Genomic DNA, 20,635 nt, shown 5'->3' with positions numbered 1-20,635 from the left:
ATGACACAATGATCCAATAAAATCCATTAATTAATAGTAATAATAATTAATTATATGTGAAGCACTTTTAAATACATGCAACAAAAGTAGTTATTTAATAGTTAAACCTGAAGTAAAGGTCAGGTAAGTGGAAAACACTGCTGCTGAAGCCACAAAATTCAAAACACCAGCAGAGCAGGCCAGAGATAAAATCGAACGCCGAGAGGTCGAACTGCTCCACTGACCCACTTTGTGACTTGATTACTTCCCCCCTGGTCTGTGTGGACAAGGCAGCTGTTCAAACCGGAAACAGAGCGATCCGGCCTGAAGAATAAAACGACACTGACGTCGTGCGGGAAATAAACGAAAAAACACATGTATAAAATACCCACAATGGTATTTGAATTTCTGACTAAGCTTTGACAACGAAATCGTCACATTTACCCTATTGTTAAAAAAATTACCGTGTCATTTTCTATTATTGTATTTTTTTTTATTTAACTGATGTAAATATGTTTTAACTTCTGTTTTTATTTTTAATAATTATATTCCCCTTTCCTGTTTTCTTGAGCTTCTGTAATGCAAAAATTTCCCCCATGTGGGATCAATAAAGTTTATCTTTATCTTTGACGGATACTTTGACAACCCCTTACCGGAAGTTGTAGCTAACTTCACCTAGCTTGTCCGTCGCTTTAGCATTTGTAGTTTTAAGTGGCAAAAACAAGCCGTGCTGCGGACAGTCATCGCACATTTTTTATATTCTTTCGGGGCTGCTAACCTTCAATATTGCTCTACTTTGGCCTCATTTAACGCAACTAATGCATTTTGTTGCGTTATTTTTTTACATTTATTTTTTTTAAACGGAGCATGACGCAGGGGTGTTAAGTTTACGTTGGCTACTGTTGACATAAGCAGCCAAATCCGAGTCACAAGACTTCTCCACAGAGCTGGACGGCTGCTTTCTCTCCTCACAGGTACAGTCTACATCTTTAAATACCCTTTTTTTTAAGTGCACTTTTGTATTAAAACGTTGTATTAAATTGAGTCCACGCTCGATAACGTCAAAAGTTACGTCAACGGTTTACGTTTTCGCACAGTTAGTTTGACAGCCGTTGGTGACAGTAATAACGGCTGGGGTTGCTAACAGCTAAGCTAATAATCTTTTAATTCGTCGACTGCAGTTTGTTCTGCTGGTTTCTACTCAAACATTTAGAGGAAAAAAAAACAAAGCCGATGTTATTATGAAAACTTCCCTGTAAGCGGAGATGCACTTTAAGCTGCACAATGTTGAAGTTTTCTTCGAGCTTGTATCGAAAATATTCAGCCGGCAGACTCCGAGGTAAACACCAGTTTTCTGCTGTGATGGTGTCTCTGTGTTTGTGTGTTAATTAACCTACTTTTCCTTTCTTTTCTGACAGGATTTGACAGGATGGAGACCGCAGCAGGGTACCGCACCGGAAGCTTCGAGGCCCTCCATCACTCCAGTGACGACGACGATGACGACATGGTGGACATCGCAGGGGGGACGCTGGACTTCTCCAACACGGATGACGTCCCCCCTCTCAGCTCAGGTAAGAGAGGGGGGGGGGTGTACAGTTAGAGTCAGCATCATAAGCTTTCCTTGGGATAGTATGAAAGCCAAGAAGTGTTGGGTTGGTGCCTTGCTCGAGGGCACCTTTGCAGTGCTCGGGAAGTGAACTGACACCTCTCCAGCTGCCAGACCAATAATCAGACTTTTTTAAATGTTGTTATAACGCTTTTAGCATTCATTAGATAGGACAGCTGAAGTAGCGGCAGTAGCTCAGTCTGTAGGGACTTGGGTTGGGAACCGGAGGGTCGCCGGCTCAAGTCCCGGTGCGGACCACATATGGAAGTTGGTCTGGTAGCTGGAGAGGTGCCTGAGCACTGCCGAGGAGCCCTTGAGCAACGCACCAAACCCCCCCTCCCTCAAACCACCAGCTCAGGAGCGCCTGCTGGGGGCGGCTCCGTCACTCTGGCATCTCTCTGAGACAGGAAATGTTGGAGGGGGGGGGACGACATGCAGCAAAGGGCCGAGGTCGGACTCGAACCCACAGCCACTGTGATGAGGACTGTATATGGGGTGCTTGACATAATTGCTAGAATATCAGTGCTCCAGTGATGTGTTTTCTTACCATACAGGCAGTTTAGTCCGTATATAACCTCAGAGAAACTGAACTTAAATCCTAACCCTGATACTACAATTCTCTTAGCAGACGCTTTTATCCAAAGTGACGTACATCAGAGAGTAAGAACAACACAAGCAAGGATCTAGAAAAAAGGGAACAATGTCAGTAAGAGCAAACGATCAGCTTTGAGTCCGATTGGACACACAGGTGCTGACAGGAAGTGACCAGAGGCAAAGCACAACATTGAGGGCAGTTCTTGAGAGCTCTAATCAGTATAGAAACCATCTTATAAGTCGTCGTTATCAAACAAAAACCATCGTCATTACCATCATCATCATCAATAATATGGAGATACTAGTTTGAATACGACCCTTGTTCCAGATACTGTCACATGTTTTGTTTGAACTGAAAGATGTGCTACCAGACCTGGTTTCCTGCCTTTGTTCTGCATTGTGGTTCCTTAGAGGTCTAACAGGGTAGCTACAGGAGACCGCAGGTTATTGTTGTTTCCTCTTCTGAGGTGGCTGAAATGCAAATCTCAGATTTGCAGCAAAAGTGAAGGATATTAATCTGGAGAATTGTTATATTGTTCATTATTATTCTAAATTTTAGTGTGTGTGTGTGTGTGTGTGAGTGTGAGTGTGTGTCACATGCTTCTGGTGAATTGTAGTCATTCATCTAAATAATCACTGGGCACATGCGCTCACATGGAAACAAAACATCAGAGCACTAACTCAAACATTAATGTGAGTTATGGCAGCACACACACACACACACACACACACACACACACACACACACACACACACACACACACACACACACACACACACACACACAGTGGGGGACTGTCTGGGTGAGTTCCTGTCATCTGTGACATCTGTACCCGTTCTGCCCGGTAACCGATGATGCACTTTGAAGTGTTTGTTTTTCCTCCAAAGCTGCAGCTCCTGGCAGGGTTTTTATTTTTTATCACTGAGTCATCTGTATTGATTAACAACACACTGAATCAACAGCAGGACCATTGAGTTAACTGTGGAAAAAGAAACAGGATTAAGTGTTTCACATCAAGACATACAGCAAAACAGAGACGGCTGACGTTTCTTATCTTCCTTCCCTCATGTAAACAAAGACATACCCAGACCTCAAGCTAGCGCAGTCTGGAAGCGGACGGCCTGGGTGGCTCCACTCCCACACGTCATTCCCCACTCTCTCTCTTGCCCAAATTTCCAACTCTATCCTCTGCCCTGTCCTCTCCAATTAAAGACATCCAAACCCCCCCCCCCCCCGACACAGGCCGAAAAGAAGATTCATTCTTGCTCATTGCATAATTTATCACTTAAATAAAATTACAACTTGGGCTGCAAGTGCAACTATAATTCATCTCATAATTAGTAGAGTGACTCTTTTTATAATGGATGATGCAAAGATGGCAAAAAATTAAATTTCCTGGTATCCTTTTTCTTTTTTTTTTTTAAATGTAGACCCTGAGAACGAGGGCATTTGACCAAACTTTTGTTCCATCCATCCTGAGAATAATAATCTGCAGTGTAATAATGATGGATGGATCAGTAGATTACTTTTATTTATCCCGAGGGGGAATTGAAAAATCAGACGATGATATTGATCTTCCTGAAATAAAGGATTTCAGCTGCCTGGTTACTGATGATGTCACAGTGACATCACCGATTGTCAAACAGAAGGATAAGAAAGTGCCAGAGGGAAGTGTGGAGACGAGATTTCTTCTCTCAATGGAGGAAGCTTCTGTTAGAGTTAAGCTGTGTGTGTGTGTGTGTGTGTGTTTCCACTCTGTCAGCTTTTTATCGTGGAGTCTAGAGACGCAGCCTTGTTTTTTAAAGTGGCAGCCGAGTATTTTTAAAATTACACGGTGGTTTTGTGAAAGGAAATCATATCGCCTATGAATGTGTGTGTGATTCAGTTTGAGTAGAAACAGGACAATCGATAGTACTTGAGTTGAAAAGTTTCATTCTGAGAGTCCAGCTCTGTGTCAGTCTCTGGGGGTCTCGGTTCATTTGACCCTCCAGAGTCCGTAATTTTCAAGTAAAAAAAATATATGCTGGTAGCTGTTGCTGTGCAGTGAATAAAGTCCAGCTAGATGTTTGCATTTGATTTCCTGCTCTCACTTCCTCCCTTTCTTTCCCACTCGGGATTCATCGAAAGTCCCATTTGGTTCCCTGAATGCTCATTAGCACGGACTAGAACATGTTGCTAAGCAAGTTGCCTTAAAAGCCACAGACGTAATCATTAAACAGTTCTGCTCAGGGACTCATTAACCTTCAGTGGTTGGGACACAGGTGGAGTTGCTCGTCTAAATACTGTCCAGGGATTCTTATCAAGGCGCTTGAATCTCTCTCGTACACTGTGTGCTGATGGAGACATGACCTAATCAGACCTTTTTCATTTTTTCTACCAGTCAGTAAACATGTTAACTTATGCTGTAAAAACTGGCAGTGTTTTGTGTTCATCAAAAGGAATAACTCTCTTTAGGGTATGTGAGCATGTAGCTACTCGTCAGAGCTTTCTGGCTTTGCTGCCTGTGTTGGTGTTTTTGTTTCTCAGCTGAAAGCTCTCTCTGCCATCCTCCGGTAGACGTGGAACACCTCCAGTGGAGGTGAAGTGCTTTGAGTGCTGGGGGAGGCATTTAATTGACCCATTCCACCCGGACCTCACAGCAGTGATAGGTCGGAGATTTTACAGGAGTACAGCAGGGTACTCTTTCGGAGCACCTGATTTTTTGATTACTGTCGGACTGCAAAGAAGTGCCTGGTATTTACTGAATGAGTTCAAATCTGTATCACTTGTTTTATCAGCCGTGTTAAACAAATGTAGAAGATCATTGTCAGTAATCGTTCTTTTATGGCTCGTTATTGACTCGACATCCTCTCAGCTGCTGTAAACAGTGGACTCTCTTACTCAGGCTGACCACGGGATGTAATAAATGATTGACAGGCGTGAGTCACAGCTTCGGTTACAGCGTGTCTGCTTGTGTGTGTGTGGAGCCTTTTCCACAGTGTTTACTCCACAAGGTCACATGTGGTCACTGTGAAACAGGAAACAAAGAGGTGGGGGCAGGGGGGGGATTTTACAAAGTGATGAGTGGATTGTCAGATGAATAAATGTAGAGGCTATCATTTTTGTGCTTAGGGTTGGGTGCAAATTTAGAGACGTTTAAGAGAAAACCAGCATGCCAAAATATGATAATAAACATGCTGCTTGTGCTTGGATGTATTTTGAAAGCACTGATTTTATAGTAGCTGTAAAAAATGCCACAGCTTTGACTCTGCAGCAGTAAAAAGTCTCCTCCCTCCATGTAAGGAATCAGCTGAGCTCAGATGTTCTTCCTCTGCAGCACTAACCTGTCGTTACATTCATACAGATAAGAGTTACTAGCAAGGCCGCAGCCCTCACTGTTTAACTCATATCAGAGGTTAAGTGCTCGTAAAGTGCATTAACACACAGCTCTTAAAACACCTCAGTTAATCTCCTGCACTCAAACCAGGAAAGCAGCAGGTTCTGATCGTTTTCACTTAACCTTTAAAAAGGTGTGACTCCATCCCGTAATGAGTAATAGTCCTAACCACTGAGAACGCTGCTCGTTGTTTTAATCTCCCACTAAAGACATGTCTGACACCTTCTGTTGGTTATATTACTCACAATGACAGGAAACCCCCTGGTGGGATGTTGGGGGCAAAGTTTGAAGCATGTAGCATCACAACTATTTCACAATGAAGAGCTGCAGTATGGCTCGACCAATTAATCCACCAGCCGATAATATCATCCGATATTAGCTTATCCAGTGACTATCGGTGTCGGCTAACTTTATCGCAGATATACTCCGATATTACTAAATGTATTCACCAGTCAAAAATCATTGAGAATCATTTTATTACACTAGCAATTCTCTTTCACCAGCAGAGGGCGCTATATGGATTACGACAAGCATCATCACTCTCCAGATTGTCAAGAAGTGATGCACGTACATGCTCAGTGACTTTTCAGTTGAGTGACTGTCTTGAACAAACATGAATCTAAGAAAGATATCGGCCGATTTATCGTATTGGATTTTTCCTCTTCCCCCTAATATCGATATCGGCCCTAAGAATTCCATATCGGTCGGGCCCATCAGTTTAGCTTTCAGGGCCAAGAGGGGCCATGTGGTAGGGTAGGTAGTATCAGCGTTGTCACTACCTGGAGCTGGCATGTACAGCTCCTGGGTCTGTTGAAGGTGGCTGTTTTGGTTGCGGTGGCCACTAATGACCTTAGGGTTAGGTTATGTAACTTTATCAGCATGAGAGATATGCGGCATGACTGGAGTAACTTATCCTTTGATTGAGGCACAAGGTGTTCAATTTCAAACCTGCAGAAATTCTCCATAAAAATCCGAGCCTTGAGTCTGTTGTTTTTGAAGCTGAACAGTTGCATCATGTCTTCATGTTTAGGGAACACGATGAACTCCATGAAGTGTAACTTAATTAGCTGCAGAGACTCAACCATTCCCTTTTTTTAATTCAATTTCCTCTGACCCGACAAGTATGATTTATCAACAAAGTAATGACAGTCTACGTCTTTAACATGTTCCGGAGATGTTTGTTGTCATCAAGCGCCACGGGGTCACATGAGACGCCAATTCCCATGTCGACCAGACATCATGAGTTCAAAGTTCAAACCCTCGCTGGAGACAGAGTGTGTGTGTGTGTGTGTGTGTGTATGTTTGTGTTTGTGTGTGTGTGCAAATCATTCTGCAATAAGAAAACATAGCGTGGACGTTCTGGCAGGCTGCGCAGTGGACATATGACAACGTGAGTGTGTTCGGATTTCCCAACGATTTCTGTGAAGAACTAAGTGTGTGTGTTTTGGTATTCAGTCAGTTGAAGATTATAGTGTTGTTGTCCCCTCAGGACCCACACGGAGTGAGTGCTCAGCTCAGCAGGATGTCTCTTTTGCTGGAAAACGAGCTCCAGTTGCTTCAGGGACTCTGTGTGTTGCTGACCCATTTTCTGAGAAGTGCTAACACCGTATCAGTTTGCACCTTGGAATCCAGCTAGGATTGTTCTGCTGTAGCGTTTAGAGCTGTAGGCTGGATTCTTGTTTATTTGGCTGTTTGGATTCAAAGAGACACCCTTCAGAGTCACACCTTTTCTAAGTGTTGCCTGATTTTTACTTTGTAGCCTGTGAAATGCTTTAGCAACTTGCACGTCTTAACCGAACTTAAAACACAATTTCTGCCAGCTTATCGTGAACAAGGGTCATCCAAGGACACTCCCAATGAGCCGACTCTTGAAGGGTTGTTTTAGTTTAGGTTTATGTCACTTGGCTTCTTCTGCGGTAGTCAGAAACCACTCCACTATGTCTGTATTTCAACACAAGATTCCTTCAAGTTTTGATGTATCTTGAATCAAGTCCAAGCCTTTAACGACTGCCTACATTTAAAAAATAAAATAAAGGCCAGCAAATATATTTGTTTTTTACAATTTCTCAATTTCCTGATCTGATGAAATGATCGAATTTGTGACTTAAATCTGTTATTGATTAAACAGAACATAATGCCTTCTCAGTTAAATGTACTGTAACAGATGTGTATGGGACACAAAAAGACAATTTGTTATTTTGGCCGGTAAAAAATATATGTTTGGCCGGTGAATTTTTTCATCTACCTGCCACCTTGGCCGGTGAGTCAAAAAGTTAATTTCGGACCCTGGCGCCAACCAGTGGTCTCTGAGTGCAGGGGGCACAGTGCTGCACTGTCTTAAGACACAACCCAGACAACGATGACACCGCTAACCGCTTCTGAGTAACATCTGCAGGAAGCAGGGTGAACGCCTCGTTCACTCTGCTTCCTGCTCGGTCTCTCTCTCTCTCTCCTCTTAGCTTCATCCTTCACCGTCCTCTTCCTCTTAGCCTCAGCCATTGTATCAAACAGAACAGAGCCGAGCTGACTGGATTCTTATTTTAACTTAAAAGTCGTACGCACTTCTCGCAAGATGACCTCAACCTGTTGCCATAGTTACATAGTGCAGAAAACAGGTGAAACCGAACACGTTGTGGACATGAGAGAGACACCTTTCTCACTGTTGAAATCCATTGTGCCATTAAATGGAACTTTGAAACTACTATTTTAAGATGGAAAAGTGACATATTGTTCCTTTAATTCATTCATTTAAGGGATGTCATCTGGGCCTCACTTTGGTTTCTGACATTTTTCTGAAGAAGTTGAGCAAAAGCACAGAACCGGATTGAACTGTTGCTTCAGTCCCGTCCCTACATTTCATTGTAAGCAGAGGAATAAACCACAGGAATGTGGTGGTTTAGTCCTATCTCCTTTAAATATACTGCACTGTTTATCTCGTGGAGGTCCAACACAGAGCTTTTTGTTTGAGCGGAAGTGCAGTCACTCTCTCCTGCTGAGGTCACACAGGGGTTACAGTGAATGTAACGTAATGTTAAAGTTCATCATTCAGGGTCTTTTAACACTTTCAGGGGTCGTTCAGTCACTCATTTTCTAAACTTATTTAACTTACAATTGGATTGCGGATCAAAATATTTTAATGTTCTCCTTTCAATGGATGAAATTCAAAAGGGTCTGCATCCTGAGAACGGACTCAATGAAACAAACAAACATACCCACAGCCTGACCCTGTTACACAACAGCATGTATCACCGAGCCTCTCTTCTTCAGAACTGTCCGGGTCCCCACAGGATTCAAAAAGGCCAAGACCTTACAAACACAAAATGACCTCACTTTTTACGCAATAAACCACCTCAGCCAATCACAGCCTGCTCTTAACTTTTTGCTTTTAACACAACATCCCCGCAAATCACAGCCAGCTTCCCACACACACACACACGTGCCAATCTTCAGCAGAGATTTCTGACCAATGAGGGAGTTTCTCTCTCCTTTGACTTTACTTCCTCGAGGGAGGGAAGAGAATTTCCAGTTTGAGTTTTTTTACACTCTCACTGTGGACACTTTTGGGGGGGGGGGACAGACATGAGACATGGACTGGGAGTTTTGGACTAAGCAGATGGACCAGGAGGTTTTGGTTGAAAATGGTGAGTTTGAGACTGTAGGAGAGCTGAGTTTGCTCTGATTCTGCACTCTGCTCTCTTTCTGTGAGTTTCCTTTAAATCCCTTTGAAGTCACATTTTAAATGCAGTTTGTCTTTGTTGTGTTTTGCCACATACCTTTACATTTACCTTTTGTTGAGGTGAGATGGTTCAGGACTCATGAGGCACTGGGTCATGCACGTCTGTACTGGTTCTCTGTGAGCATACAGCCGTGTAGGACGGTGTGTTTGATACACCTGAGTGAGTGTGGCTGTGTCTCCTACATACTTGTGTGTTTGGGGTCACAGAGGCTGACCGTTCAGCTGAGGACACACTGCGACACGGAGTCCTTCCACTAGTTTTTATTCTGTTGATTGATGGTAATATCGTTCTTATATATCCCTCTTTGATTATCAGGCGCTATGTTGAAGCTCTCTCTTTCAGATTTGTACCTGTTTCATAATGAAAATACACAAATGAACGCATGGAACGGCTGTGTTTCAGGTCTTTTCTGACTCTGTTTTTGCTCTCATGACTAAGGTGCAAAGTCCAGTCACACACAGACTCTCGGGTGCATTTTAACGGACTAAATCCACTCTAAATAGTTGTTGTGTTTTGATAGCACTGCCTTCAGTAAGTATGTAAAATAAATAGTTCTTAAAGAAACTTTTCCCTCTAGGGGTGAAAAATAAAAACATGTTGAAAATCATCCAAAGAAGAAAAAATCTAACCACACAAACGCTGGTAACATTTGACTACAGGTCATACTGCACGTCTTTCTGGAGGTGGTGGATTTTGAGGGTCTAGATTTTTTAAATGTGTTTATCATAGATGTTGGCATAACAAATTTAGTCTGGGTCCTTGTGGCACAAATTGTGGTCATCTAAAAAGGTTCTTGTGCTTTCACACTTGCAAAAAACGTGCAAAAATGTAATTGTCCAGGTGATCTGACTGACTGTGCATGAACGGTGCACTCTCCCTGTAATGAAACTGCTTCATTATGTTTTCTGTCGGCTTGTATGATCTCCCCCCGCTCTTTTGAAGCAGTGTCGTAAAGGCAACAAATTGTACTAATAGCGACGCACTCGGTTTGTTTGTCCTGTCATTCTTTTTGCATCGTGTTTCGACCCCCCTCCGTTGTCTCCTGCTGTCAGGGGGCAGACTGCCTGAAATGTTCACGTTAAAAATCGGTTTTAATTATCAGTCCCAAAAATCCCGTATCGGTCAAGATCAACCATTTTTTCCCCCGGTAGATTTCAGTCAAACTATGATGGATGGTCATGTGCAGGATGGTCAAACCCCTTCACTGAATCCCAGCATGCATTTCACTCTTTAATAACGTGCAACAAATCATTTTGCGTCCTTATAACGACAAAGTGTGCTCGCCGTCTCCAGCCACAGACTTGTTGCTAACACCTGCCTCGTCTAGCTACCGATACAAGTTACATTCCCAGCAGCTCACTCCTGCCTTGTGTGTCGTGTGATGTTGCGTAATCGCAGACACTTTTTGAAACAAAGTCTACAAACATGTTTTCATCACACTGAATGCTCCATAATATTCTCAAGTATTTACACTTCTGCTCAGTAGTTAAGGAAGTGGTGCTACTTTATTTTTTTAATATTTTAAAGACTTCCCTGTTCTCTCCTTATAATAAAAACAATAACTGTGGATGTGTTGAAATGTCCTGTAGTTATGCAATTTCTGCTTGATTCCAACTGTAAAAGATCCTGAGTTAGATTGTCTTCTTTGTTGGTGTCTCAGAGAGAAAGAGAAAGAGAGAGAGTGACTTTCACGCAGGACATTCTTGGAGCTAAGTGAGGTGTAAAACCAGTCCATCCTGTCAGCTCAGATGTTTGAATACTCCCTTTGTTATCAAAACAAATGCCTTCTTTACGCCTCCCACATCACCGTGCAGGAAAGGTGAGCTGCTGATTGTGGATGCTGAGATGTAGTCGACTCAGATTGGAGTAAATGTGAAGGCTTTTCTGTGAACGTGAGCGGCGTCTCTTTCTGCAAACTCGACTCGAACCACACTAAACAAAAAAAGGGAATGGTGGGAAAATGAGAGGAAGTACAGTCAGAGCCATTACCACTGAAAGCACCACGTTTGTATCATCTCTCCCATCCATCAACACTCAAAGTGAAAACACATTTGTATTTCTGCTGAGTCGATTGTTTCAGCCCCCATACTTACTGTCTCCACCATCAGCTCTGTCGTTGGCTCCACAAATCAAAAGCAGCTCGACTTCCTGTTTCCGCCTGGAACTGCCCCCTGATTGGTTCGTTGCTGCTTGTAGATATTGTTGCTTGACTGGAGCTCAGACGAGACGCTGCTGCCACGTACCCCGGCTCTCTCACAGCATTGTGTATCCTCTGCTTCAAACACTCAATAATCCTGTGTTTTTGAAGGCAACAGTCTTCAGTTTTACACAGTTTTGGTTTACAGTGCACATTCTCCTCCATTGTGTCTGCTCAGTCACAATAGAGTCAGCGATATTACTGAGTCTGCTCCTGCCAGCACTTTCTCAAGGCCTCTGTGTGAGTGCTGCTTATGCAAGACCTTTGCAAGATGCTGATGCTCCACTTTTTTTAATCACTCATGCAGCTTGAATGCAAAACATAAAAACTTGCATGCAACATTTGTAAGAATGAAAAGATCTTGCTCTTGACTTTTCTTTTTTTTCGCATTGTTTACATCATTCCTCAGGCTCAAACTTAAGTATAATCTTTATTTTGTTTTGCTACTTACACAAAGCACGTGCACTTCAAGGTTTAATAAACACTGTGGGCTGTGTGAGATATTGTCTTGTTATAAATGCTAGAGGATAACTTTGCAGATTGTAGATGTCAGGGTAGAGGTTGTTCCGGATAAACTGTATGTTTACATTAGCAGGAATGGTGTCACACTGGGCCTGCTGCTGTAGTAGATCACGTCAAATAAAATGTATGTGTGGGAACCACTACGGGAGTTCTGTATCGCTGAGTGTGCACGAGTTCACATGTGTGTCTTATTTATTCATTCACTGTCATAGGGTTCGACTGATATGTGCTTTTTTGGCCCAATACAGATATCAATAATAGGAATATATATATATAATGAAAAAAAGATGCTCCCTCAAAAGGAGATTAACTGTGCATGTATGTTTGACTCTCTGGAGAGTGATAATGCTTGTTGTAAACTCATATAGCGCCCTCTGCTGGTGAAAGATAACTGCTAGTTTAATACAATGAAACTCAAATTAAATGCTATTTAACTGGTGAATAAATCGAGTAATATCTGCGCTTATCGGAGATGAAATTAGCCGATATCGATAGTTACTTGATGTGCTAATATCGGCGGATAATATCAATTGGCTGATTAATCGATCAGGCTCGACTATGTTATGGATGTATGACCTCCTCCGCCCACATAAAGCTCAAGTCAAATCCATCTCACAAAACCGAATGAATTGAATTACTGAAATCAAAAAATGGCAGAAAACAAAAAAGCCAAAAGTACAGTTTGTTGAAGCATGAGGTTTGTGTTTATGTGAGTGACGGTGTTCATCTCTTGCCTTCTCTTCCAGGAGTTTACGAGGAGTACAACAGCACACCAGCAGGTATGAACGGTACGGGTCCCTCTAAACTGGTGGACCCACTGGAGGACCTGCTGCCTGGACTGGGCACCTACGAGGACTTCAACACCATCGACTGGGTCCGAGAGAAGAGCAAGGACAGAGACAGACACAGAGAGGTACGAAGATACGGGATGCTTGTGGCCGATACTGAGGAGGAAAACAATTCTGATACAGATATATCGGCTGATATCTTTCTTAGATCTTACTTAATGTTAAACACAATGAAGCTCAAATGAAATGTTTTTTGACTGATGACTAAATCAAGTAATATCTGCATATATCTGCTATAAAATGAGCCGATACTGATAGTCACTTGATAAGCTCATATCGGCCGATATTATCGTCTGGCTGATAAATCGGTCGAGCTCAAGTATGAAGGATAAAGTCCCTAAGAAAGATTTGTGTTTCAGCAGGAGTTTAGGGACATGAAGTACCATTAATACCTTGTAGAATGTAATATATGATACAGGAAATGAAATAATCTTCTATGATTGCTGTCACTTTCTAAAATGGATTTGTTTCTGTGTCTGTGCAGATCACAAATAAGAGCAGACAGTCGACGGTGGCTCTGCTGCACAGCGTCAGTGATGCCTTCTCCGGGTGGCTGCTCATGCTGCTGGTGGGACTCATGTCAGGTAATGTCCCATATTAATTGTGTTTTCTGACTGCTCTCCTTCATTTTGTCTCATCTACATCTAGTGGGAGTTTAAAATCATTAAGAGAACGATCAGAGACGGAGACAGACCAGAAACTTTTTTTTTCTTTGTCTGTTTACATTCTTTTTGTCCTGAACTCATCTCTCTCTCTCTCCCCCCTCTCTCTCTCCCCCCCTCTCTCTCTCTCTCCCTCTCTCTCTCTCTCTCTCCGTCTCCCAGGCGCTCTGGCCGGTGGCATCGACATCGCCGCCCACTGGCTGACGGACATGAAGGACGGCGTGTGCCTCATCGGCTTCTGGTTCAACCACGAGCACTGCTGCTGGACGTCCAACGAGACCACGTTCCAGGAGAGGGACCGCTGTCCACAGTGGCAGAGCTGGGGCGAGCTCATAACGGGGACATCAGACGTAAGAGACACGTCTGCTGCAGCGCTTCAAAACCAGTTAAACCCACACAGAGAATATCCATCCTTAGATACAAGCTTTGCTGATGTTTACAGGGAACTGAAGCTTTGTTTGTAAGAGGGAAGTCTGGACTACAAATGTCAACTTCCTGACTACAAATGTGCATGAAAATGAAGAACATTTCATGACATGACTCAGCACTCTCAGCTGAAGCCTGATGGTTTAGCTCCATCTACTGGTTGTAACGTGTCATAACACAGCAGAGCCAGGAGGCCACATGAATAATCAACGTGTGTGTGTGTGTGTGTGTGTGTGTGTGTGTGTGTGTGTGTGTGTGTGTGTGTGTGTGTGTGTGTGTGTGTGTGTGTGTGTGTGTGTGTGTGTGTGTGTGTGTGTGTGTGTGTGTGTGTGTGTGTGTGTGTGTGTGTGTGTGTGTGTGTGTGTGTGTGTGTGTGTGTGTGTGTGTGTGTGTGTGTGTGTGTGTGTGTGTGTGTGTGTGTGTGTGTGTGTGTGTGTGTGTGTGTGTGTGTGTGTGTGTGTGTGTGTGTGTGTGTGTGTGTGTGTGTGTGTGTGTGTGTGTGTGTGTGTGTGTGTGTGTGTTCCTGCAGGGTGCGTTTGCCTACATCATGAACTACCTGATGTACATCTTCTGGGCTCTGCTCTTCTCCTTCCTGGCCGTCACGCTGGTCAGGGCCTTCGCTCCTTACGCATGCGGCTCAGGAATACCAGAGGTAAAAAGCCCTGCTTTCTTTTTTATATCTAATAGTCCAACCTGTTTTATTCATGGACATCATTAACACAGGCTCTACAGTATCCCCACTGACATTCTCCATAAATACATGGCTCCAACTTTACTGTTAGAAATTGAAATACAAATTCTACAATCTTCTTTTTACTTTCATTTTCTGTCTTTCTTTAGCTTTTTATATTTATAGTTTAGACACATGTCGTCATCTTCTGCCCCTTCGTTTCATCCACACTACGTCCGTCTACACCGGTTTGTTTACGTCCACTCTCACAGCAGATTAACACATCAGAGAGATTTGATCAGAAAGCAAACAGAACAGGAACCTCTGTCTTCTCTCCTCTCCTGACATCAGTCTTTACTCTCTCCTCCTCTCTCAGTTTGTGTCTGAGGAAGTAAAAAGCTCAACATTTGTTTACACGATGAAAAAAAAAAGCCCAAACGGAGCAGAAACTGATTCATATATATTTACAGAGACGAACGCACAAACACAGCTCCTCCCTGCGTACATAAACTCTCTAACTTTCTTAGAAGTCGGATCCGGTCTCGTTGCTGAGAGGGTCAGACGCTATCAACCAGCCCACGCACTCCGGATTAACGGCTTCTTTAGAAGGAAAACATCTCCACTCTTCATTTTGTATAAATGTTTACACTCGCCCTTTCTCTCGGCTACACGCTCACACATGGCGGCTCCCTCGCTGACATAAACACATTATCACAAACGCGTCCTCATCGTCTTAACACACACTAATCCAGACAATCTTTGCCCCTCTCCCCTCCCTCTCTCTCTTGTCTGTGTCAGATTAAAACCATCCTGAGCGGCTTCATCATCCGCGGCTACCTGGGGAAGTGGACGCTCATCATTAAGACCATCACGCTGGTGCTGGCCGTCTCCTCGGGGCTCAGCTTGGGGAAGGAGGGCCCCCTGGTGCACGTGGCCTGCTGCTGCGCCAACATCCTGTGTCACCTGTTCACCAAGTACCGCAAGAACGAGGCCAAGCGGAGAGAGGTGAGCGTGTTAATGATGCTTTGTGTTCAGCAGTTTTTAAAGGCTTTATATGCGATTTTTTTTGATCCAGCAGATGTCGCCCTTGAGCACCAGCATGAAACCAAAACAACTTGCGCTGCATTGCTGTGTTAGCATGCTAATGCTAGTGATCTTTATAATGCTCGTATCTTCACACTGCATGTAAATTTACCTGAAATGAGCGTGATCTAGAAACACAGTTAAGCAGTGAGTACAGTATGTTATTCTTCTTTTCTCTAGTCCCTCAATTAAACAACTTTTATACACGAGGGGAGGAGTCAGCCGGCCGTCCCGACGATGTAAACAAAGTGAAGATAGGACTCTGAAACTCTGAAAACATCACAGACAGTGGGACTCGGGTGTTACACCCATTGTAGACAGTCATGACTCACAGAGTTATTTTCAGAGGATATACTTGATTTATACATTTAAGTGTGAAAAATCACAAATAAAGCCTTTAAGGGTTTGAGTCTCTTTGTGTACGTTGTAGAGAGCAGAAAATGGGAGATCTTAATTGGATAATGGCATTGAGGTGAAACAAGGAAGTCATGATTTGGAAATGTATGAAGGGAAAACCCACTAGGGACTTTTACTCTGCATCTTGACATATTTCCAATAATTATCAGTGATGTGAATCTTCTTATGGAGGAAAACAATTTTTTCAGTCTTTAAAGGAAACGTTTGACAGTTCTCCTCCTTTAGTCTCTGTCTGATATCTTCATGAAAAAAAACAAACGCAAAGAAAGAAAGAGAAGCACATGTACAGTCTTTTCTTTCTTAAACATTCACACTGATGTTTATTTGTTTGTTTGTGTGTGTAGGTGTTGTCAGCGGCAGCAGCAGTGGGCGTGTCCGTGGCCTTCGGCGCTCCAATAGGAGGAGTCCTGTTCAGTCTGGAGGAGGTGAGCACACGGTTTAATGACCTCTCTCTTTAATCAGAGACGTATTAAAAACCTCCTCCGTCTGCATGTGTGCAGGAAATCTGATGTAATATGAGACCTTTATATCCTCCACCATCATTCACTGTCTCCTCTCTCTGAGATAATGAAATGTAATCAGAGGGAAGGAGGAAGGAGAACCTCCAAATCACCGCTCGTTCTATCAGCCCAAGATAACAAACCCGTCTGAATTGCTTTTTAATTGCTTTCTTCTTCTTGTTTAATGTTTCTTGACGTGATGAAACTCGACGCTGAGAGCCGCCCAGCAAACTGGAAAATAATAAAACTGGATTGAACCTGCTGAGTTCTAACAACAGATTCACCATATACACCAATTTCAATAATAATAATAATAATATATTTTATTTAAAGGCGTCTTTCAAAACTCTGAAGGTCACCTTACAGAGCAGAGATAAAAACAACACAACGATAAAATTAACATTAAAAACACAAATGTACAGGATGTAAAGGAGTTATGAGAACGGGTGGAGAATGATCAGACTGAATATGAAAGTTTAAAAAAGATGTGTTTTGAGATGAGATTTGAAAATGGAGAGAGAGTCAGAGAGGTAAAGCGGAGCGAGGTTGTGGACGGTCCTTGAAGGTGAGGAGCAGAATTTTGAAGGTGATGCGATGTTTAACCGGGAGCCAATGAAGCTGCTGTAGGACAGGGGTGATGTAATTAACAGAGACTGTTCAATGGAGTAAAATAGAGGTTTTTTGAACGGTTTTACATTGACGACATGTCTTAGTTTTTGTAAAGAGGACTTTAGTATTTCAGTGTTTAGAGGAGGATAAATGAAGAATTTTCTCGAGGTAAAAACGCTGATTTGTTGCTGAATTTCTTTATTTTTCAGGGTGAAACATATTTGCAGGAGAATCTTTGTTTCTCTTCAGTAATGTAGGATATTTGTAATGCTTTGTCCTCCCTCTCTCCTCCCCTCCCCCCCTCCTCCTCTAGGTGAGTTATTACTTCCCTCTGAAGACACTGTGGCGTTCCTTCTTCGCCGCTCTGGTCGCCGCCTTCACCCTGCGCTCCATCAACCCGTTCGGGAACAGCCGCCTGGTGCTGTTCTACGTGGAGTTCCACGCGCCCTGGCACCTGGTGGAGCTGGCACCCTTCATCCTGCTGGGCATCTTCGGAGGCCTGTGGGGGGCGCTGTTCATCCGAGCCAACATCGCGTGGTGCAGGAGACGTACGTGTGAAACGACGCCGAGATAGTTTGTCATGAAAGCTTGATTTCCTTTCCTTTAAACGTGTTCCCATGTTCCCGATAACAGGTAAAACCACTCGCCTGGGTCACTACCCGGTCATCGAGGTGCTCGTGGTCGCGGCTCTGACCGCCGTGGTCGCCTACCCCAACAGCTACACCCGGATGAGCGGATCCGAGCTCATCTCGGAGCTCTTCAACGACTGCTCGCTGCTCGACTCGTCTCAGCTCTGCGGCTACAAGCAGGTCGGCTCAGGGCTCTCTCTCTCTTTCTCTCTCTCTCTCTCTCTCTGTGTGTGATTTTAGAAAAAACAAACCAATAAGTTCTAGTTGTTGTCATTTTTAGAATCATGAAGCATTTAATCTGATTTATCCATTTTGAGAGACGTATCACAAGACGTTCTTTTTCTCTAAATCCCTTTTTATTGCTTCTTTCATCTCATTTCCTCTCTCTCTCTCTCTCTCTTTTGTCTTCCCACCGTCTGAACTTCTTCACGCTCATTCCTTCCAGCCGACAAACACATCAGAAACAGGTGTGGGAAACAGCCTGGCCGACCGGCCGGCAGGAGAGGGGCTGTACACGGCTCTGTGGCAGCTCGCTCTGGCGTTAGTCTTCAAGATGATGATCACCGTGATCACCTTCGGCATGAAGGTTTGTCCAAACACAAAACACAAACAAGCTGTGTTTAAAGTATCTCTCATCTTTCCTGTGAACCCCCGTTCCTCATTTCATTCGCTGAATTCCATCACGTGACCTCCTCCTCGGCTCAGTCGGACGCTGACTCAACCTGTTGTGTTTCTGCTGAGTCACAGCAGCATGACTCAGCAGCATGTGGGCTCAGCGGACGGTCCAAGCCGTTCGTCTGACATGTTTATGAAGGGAGATTCTTCTCCAGATGAGGGCAGAGTTTGTGTTTAATGACCGAAGCTTCAAACTGTGCGACGGCTCATCAGTGTCATGAATGAATTATTCTTCAAAGATGATGAGAAACATCAGTGGCAGTGTTTCCCCTACCATTATATTAGGGGGGAAAAGGACAGCTGTCATTAAAAGTAACGCATGAACAGCAAAGATTCCTTCAAGTGTTTGTGTCGGCGTGTCCCCCCCACCCCCCCAACGCTGTAAACCTAGGGGAAACACTGAGTGGTGAGGCAGAGGCAAGTGTTTTTCTTCTGATTACTTTAAGATGGGAGGTGAAGTTAGTTGTAATTTATTCAGCTTGTTTAGTTTTTTCCTCTCTCCTACTTCCTGGATATAAATGATAGGAGTTAAATTAGTTAAACAGCCGAGGCTCATTCATTATCTCAGATAAAAAAAATTCCCTCCAGGTTCCCTCGGGTCTCTTCATCCCCAGCATGGCTGTCGGAGCGATCGCTGGCAGGCTGCTCGGCGTCGGCATGGAGCAGCTGGCCTACTACAACCACGACTCGTTCATCTTCAAAGGGTGGTGCTCACCGGGACAAGACTGCATCACTCCCGGGCTCTACGCCATGGTGGGGGCCGCGGCGTGTTTAGGTGAGACGTGTGTGTGTGTGTGTGTGTGTGTGATAGATCTGAACCTGAATCTCTTCATCTATAAGTTGATCTACTGACTAAAAACAGACCACACAACCAAACAGTTCTAGTGGAGGTCTGACCTTTATTCAAGACTTGTCAACATTAACCCTCTGAAGTGTTTCCCTGAGCACGTACAACAACTGGCATACAGAAGGATTACGACAACGTGTTCAGTCTTGAGTTGTAAATGTTTTTCTGATGCCTGTTGAGCAGCTGGATGAGTGTGGGGGAGAGGGGCATCTGGAAGATGACTGGAAATTTCAGGAGAGAATTTCTCAGAGATCTTACGTCACTGACATCAAATTTTTATTTCCAAAAAAGTGAAGTCAAACAAACAAGCGGATTAGCTAACTGGTTCAGATAGAAGTGACTGTACCCGACCTAAAAAGCCTCTGCATGTTTCTAATAAGCTCCACGAGCAGAAACGTGCTCAAACTAGGATCAATATTGGAGATGCTTTTGAAAAATGGAGAGAGGTTAGAACACAGAAAGGTTTACAGACCCATGCAGAGCTGGATAAACACTGAAGCTTCAGAGTCTGCAACATGGCAACCTGTGTGAGCGTCGACTCTAGAGAGGAGGGGGGCGGGGGGGAGACAGCTCTCTACAATGTTTAGAATCTGGACTGCAGTACCCACTTTAACCACTAGGTGTCAGAGTTACATATTGCTCCTTTAATTAACCTCCTGAGGTTTTTTTTTTTTTTGCTTATTTTAAAGCCGAAGATTGAATTTTCCCAACACAACAACAACAACAGCAACACACAGTGATGGGTTGATAAACTGGTACTTCCCAGGGACACAATAAATCAGAAATATTTATTTATTTATTTATTTATTGTTCCTCATTCAGGAAGCTTTTTCTGGCAGTGTGGAACTTTCCCATCACTTCTCCTCTCTCTCTCTCTCTCTCTCTCCGTCACATTAGAAACAAATGTTCAAATTCATATCAGCTCTTTTGTTGCAGTTCAACATGCCAACGCAGACACAGTTTTTCCCACATCTCCTGTGTGGTATCAAGACTTCCAGACATGTTGATGGGAGACGAGAACACAGCGTTTGTTTTCACCTCGTTTTACTTTCGAGTTCACTCATCAGAGAGCGAGTAAACAAAGATCAGAAAGTGTTCGGTGTAAAAACCAGATGAGGCGCTTCATTCTCACCATGAGGAGAAGATTTTTATCTGTAAAAACTGGAACAGTCAGATAAAGCTTTCTTTGTCTCTGAAATATTTATAGATATTTGTCAAACTTTGTACATATTAAAGCACGTGTCATGTTCTTATAAA

At 43.5% G+C, this 20,635-nt stretch overlaps 1 protein-coding gene and 1 long non-coding RNA gene across 5 annotated transcripts in view; one reads left to right on the top strand and one right to left on the bottom strand.

Annotated features, from left to right (window-relative positions):
* Nucleotides 1-696: 696 nt before the first annotated feature.
* Nucleotides 697-20,635, top strand: part of clcn5b (chloride channel, voltage-sensitive 5b) — a 29,599-nt gene continuing 9,660 nt past the window's right edge. The window contains exons 1-12 of one of the 4 annotated variants that reach the window (XM_061031707.1): nucleotides 697-953; nucleotides 1,398-1,550; nucleotides 12,759-12,925; nucleotides 13,345-13,444; nucleotides 13,685-13,872; nucleotides 14,478-14,600; nucleotides 15,417-15,623; nucleotides 16,463-16,543; nucleotides 17,541-17,775; nucleotides 17,861-18,036; nucleotides 18,302-18,442; nucleotides 19,120-19,306. In XM_061031707.1, coding sequence (XP_060887690.1) covers nucleotides 1,409-1,550; nucleotides 12,759-12,925; nucleotides 13,345-13,444; nucleotides 13,685-13,872; nucleotides 14,478-14,600; nucleotides 15,417-15,623; nucleotides 16,463-16,543; nucleotides 17,541-17,775; nucleotides 17,861-18,036; nucleotides 18,302-18,442; nucleotides 19,120-19,306 — 1,747 coding nt within the window. In that variant the 5' untranslated portion in view covers nucleotides 697-953; nucleotides 1,398-1,408. Of the gene's footprint in view, nucleotides 954-1,093; nucleotides 1,319-1,397; nucleotides 1,551-6,829; nucleotides 6,947-9,111; nucleotides 9,198-12,758; nucleotides 12,926-13,344; nucleotides 13,445-13,684; nucleotides 13,873-14,477; nucleotides 14,601-15,416; nucleotides 15,624-16,462; nucleotides 16,544-17,540; nucleotides 17,776-17,860; nucleotides 18,037-18,301; nucleotides 18,443-19,119; nucleotides 19,307-20,635 lie in introns of those variants that run through there. The other 3 variants (XM_061031706.1, XM_061031709.1, XM_061031708.1) reach the window with 3 other exon arrangements.
* On the bottom strand, nucleotides 19,114-19,512 carry LOC132958749 (uncharacterized). Its single transcript, XR_009666821.1, has 2 exons — nucleotides 19,385-19,512; nucleotides 19,114-19,350 (listed from the first exon to the last, which is right to left on the bottom strand). It is a non-coding gene; the product is annotated as an uncharacterized LOC132958749 (long non-coding RNA).

This window comes from Labrus mixtus, chromosome 23 (genome assembly GCF_963584025.1).
Source record: "Labrus mixtus chromosome 23, fLabMix1.1, whole genome shotgun sequence".
NCBI lineage: Eukaryota > Metazoa > Chordata > Actinopteri > Labriformes > Labridae > Labrus > Labrus mixtus.
The sequence above is the reverse complement of the archived record's forward strand: the minus strand, read 5'-3'. Positions and strand labels throughout refer to the sequence as shown.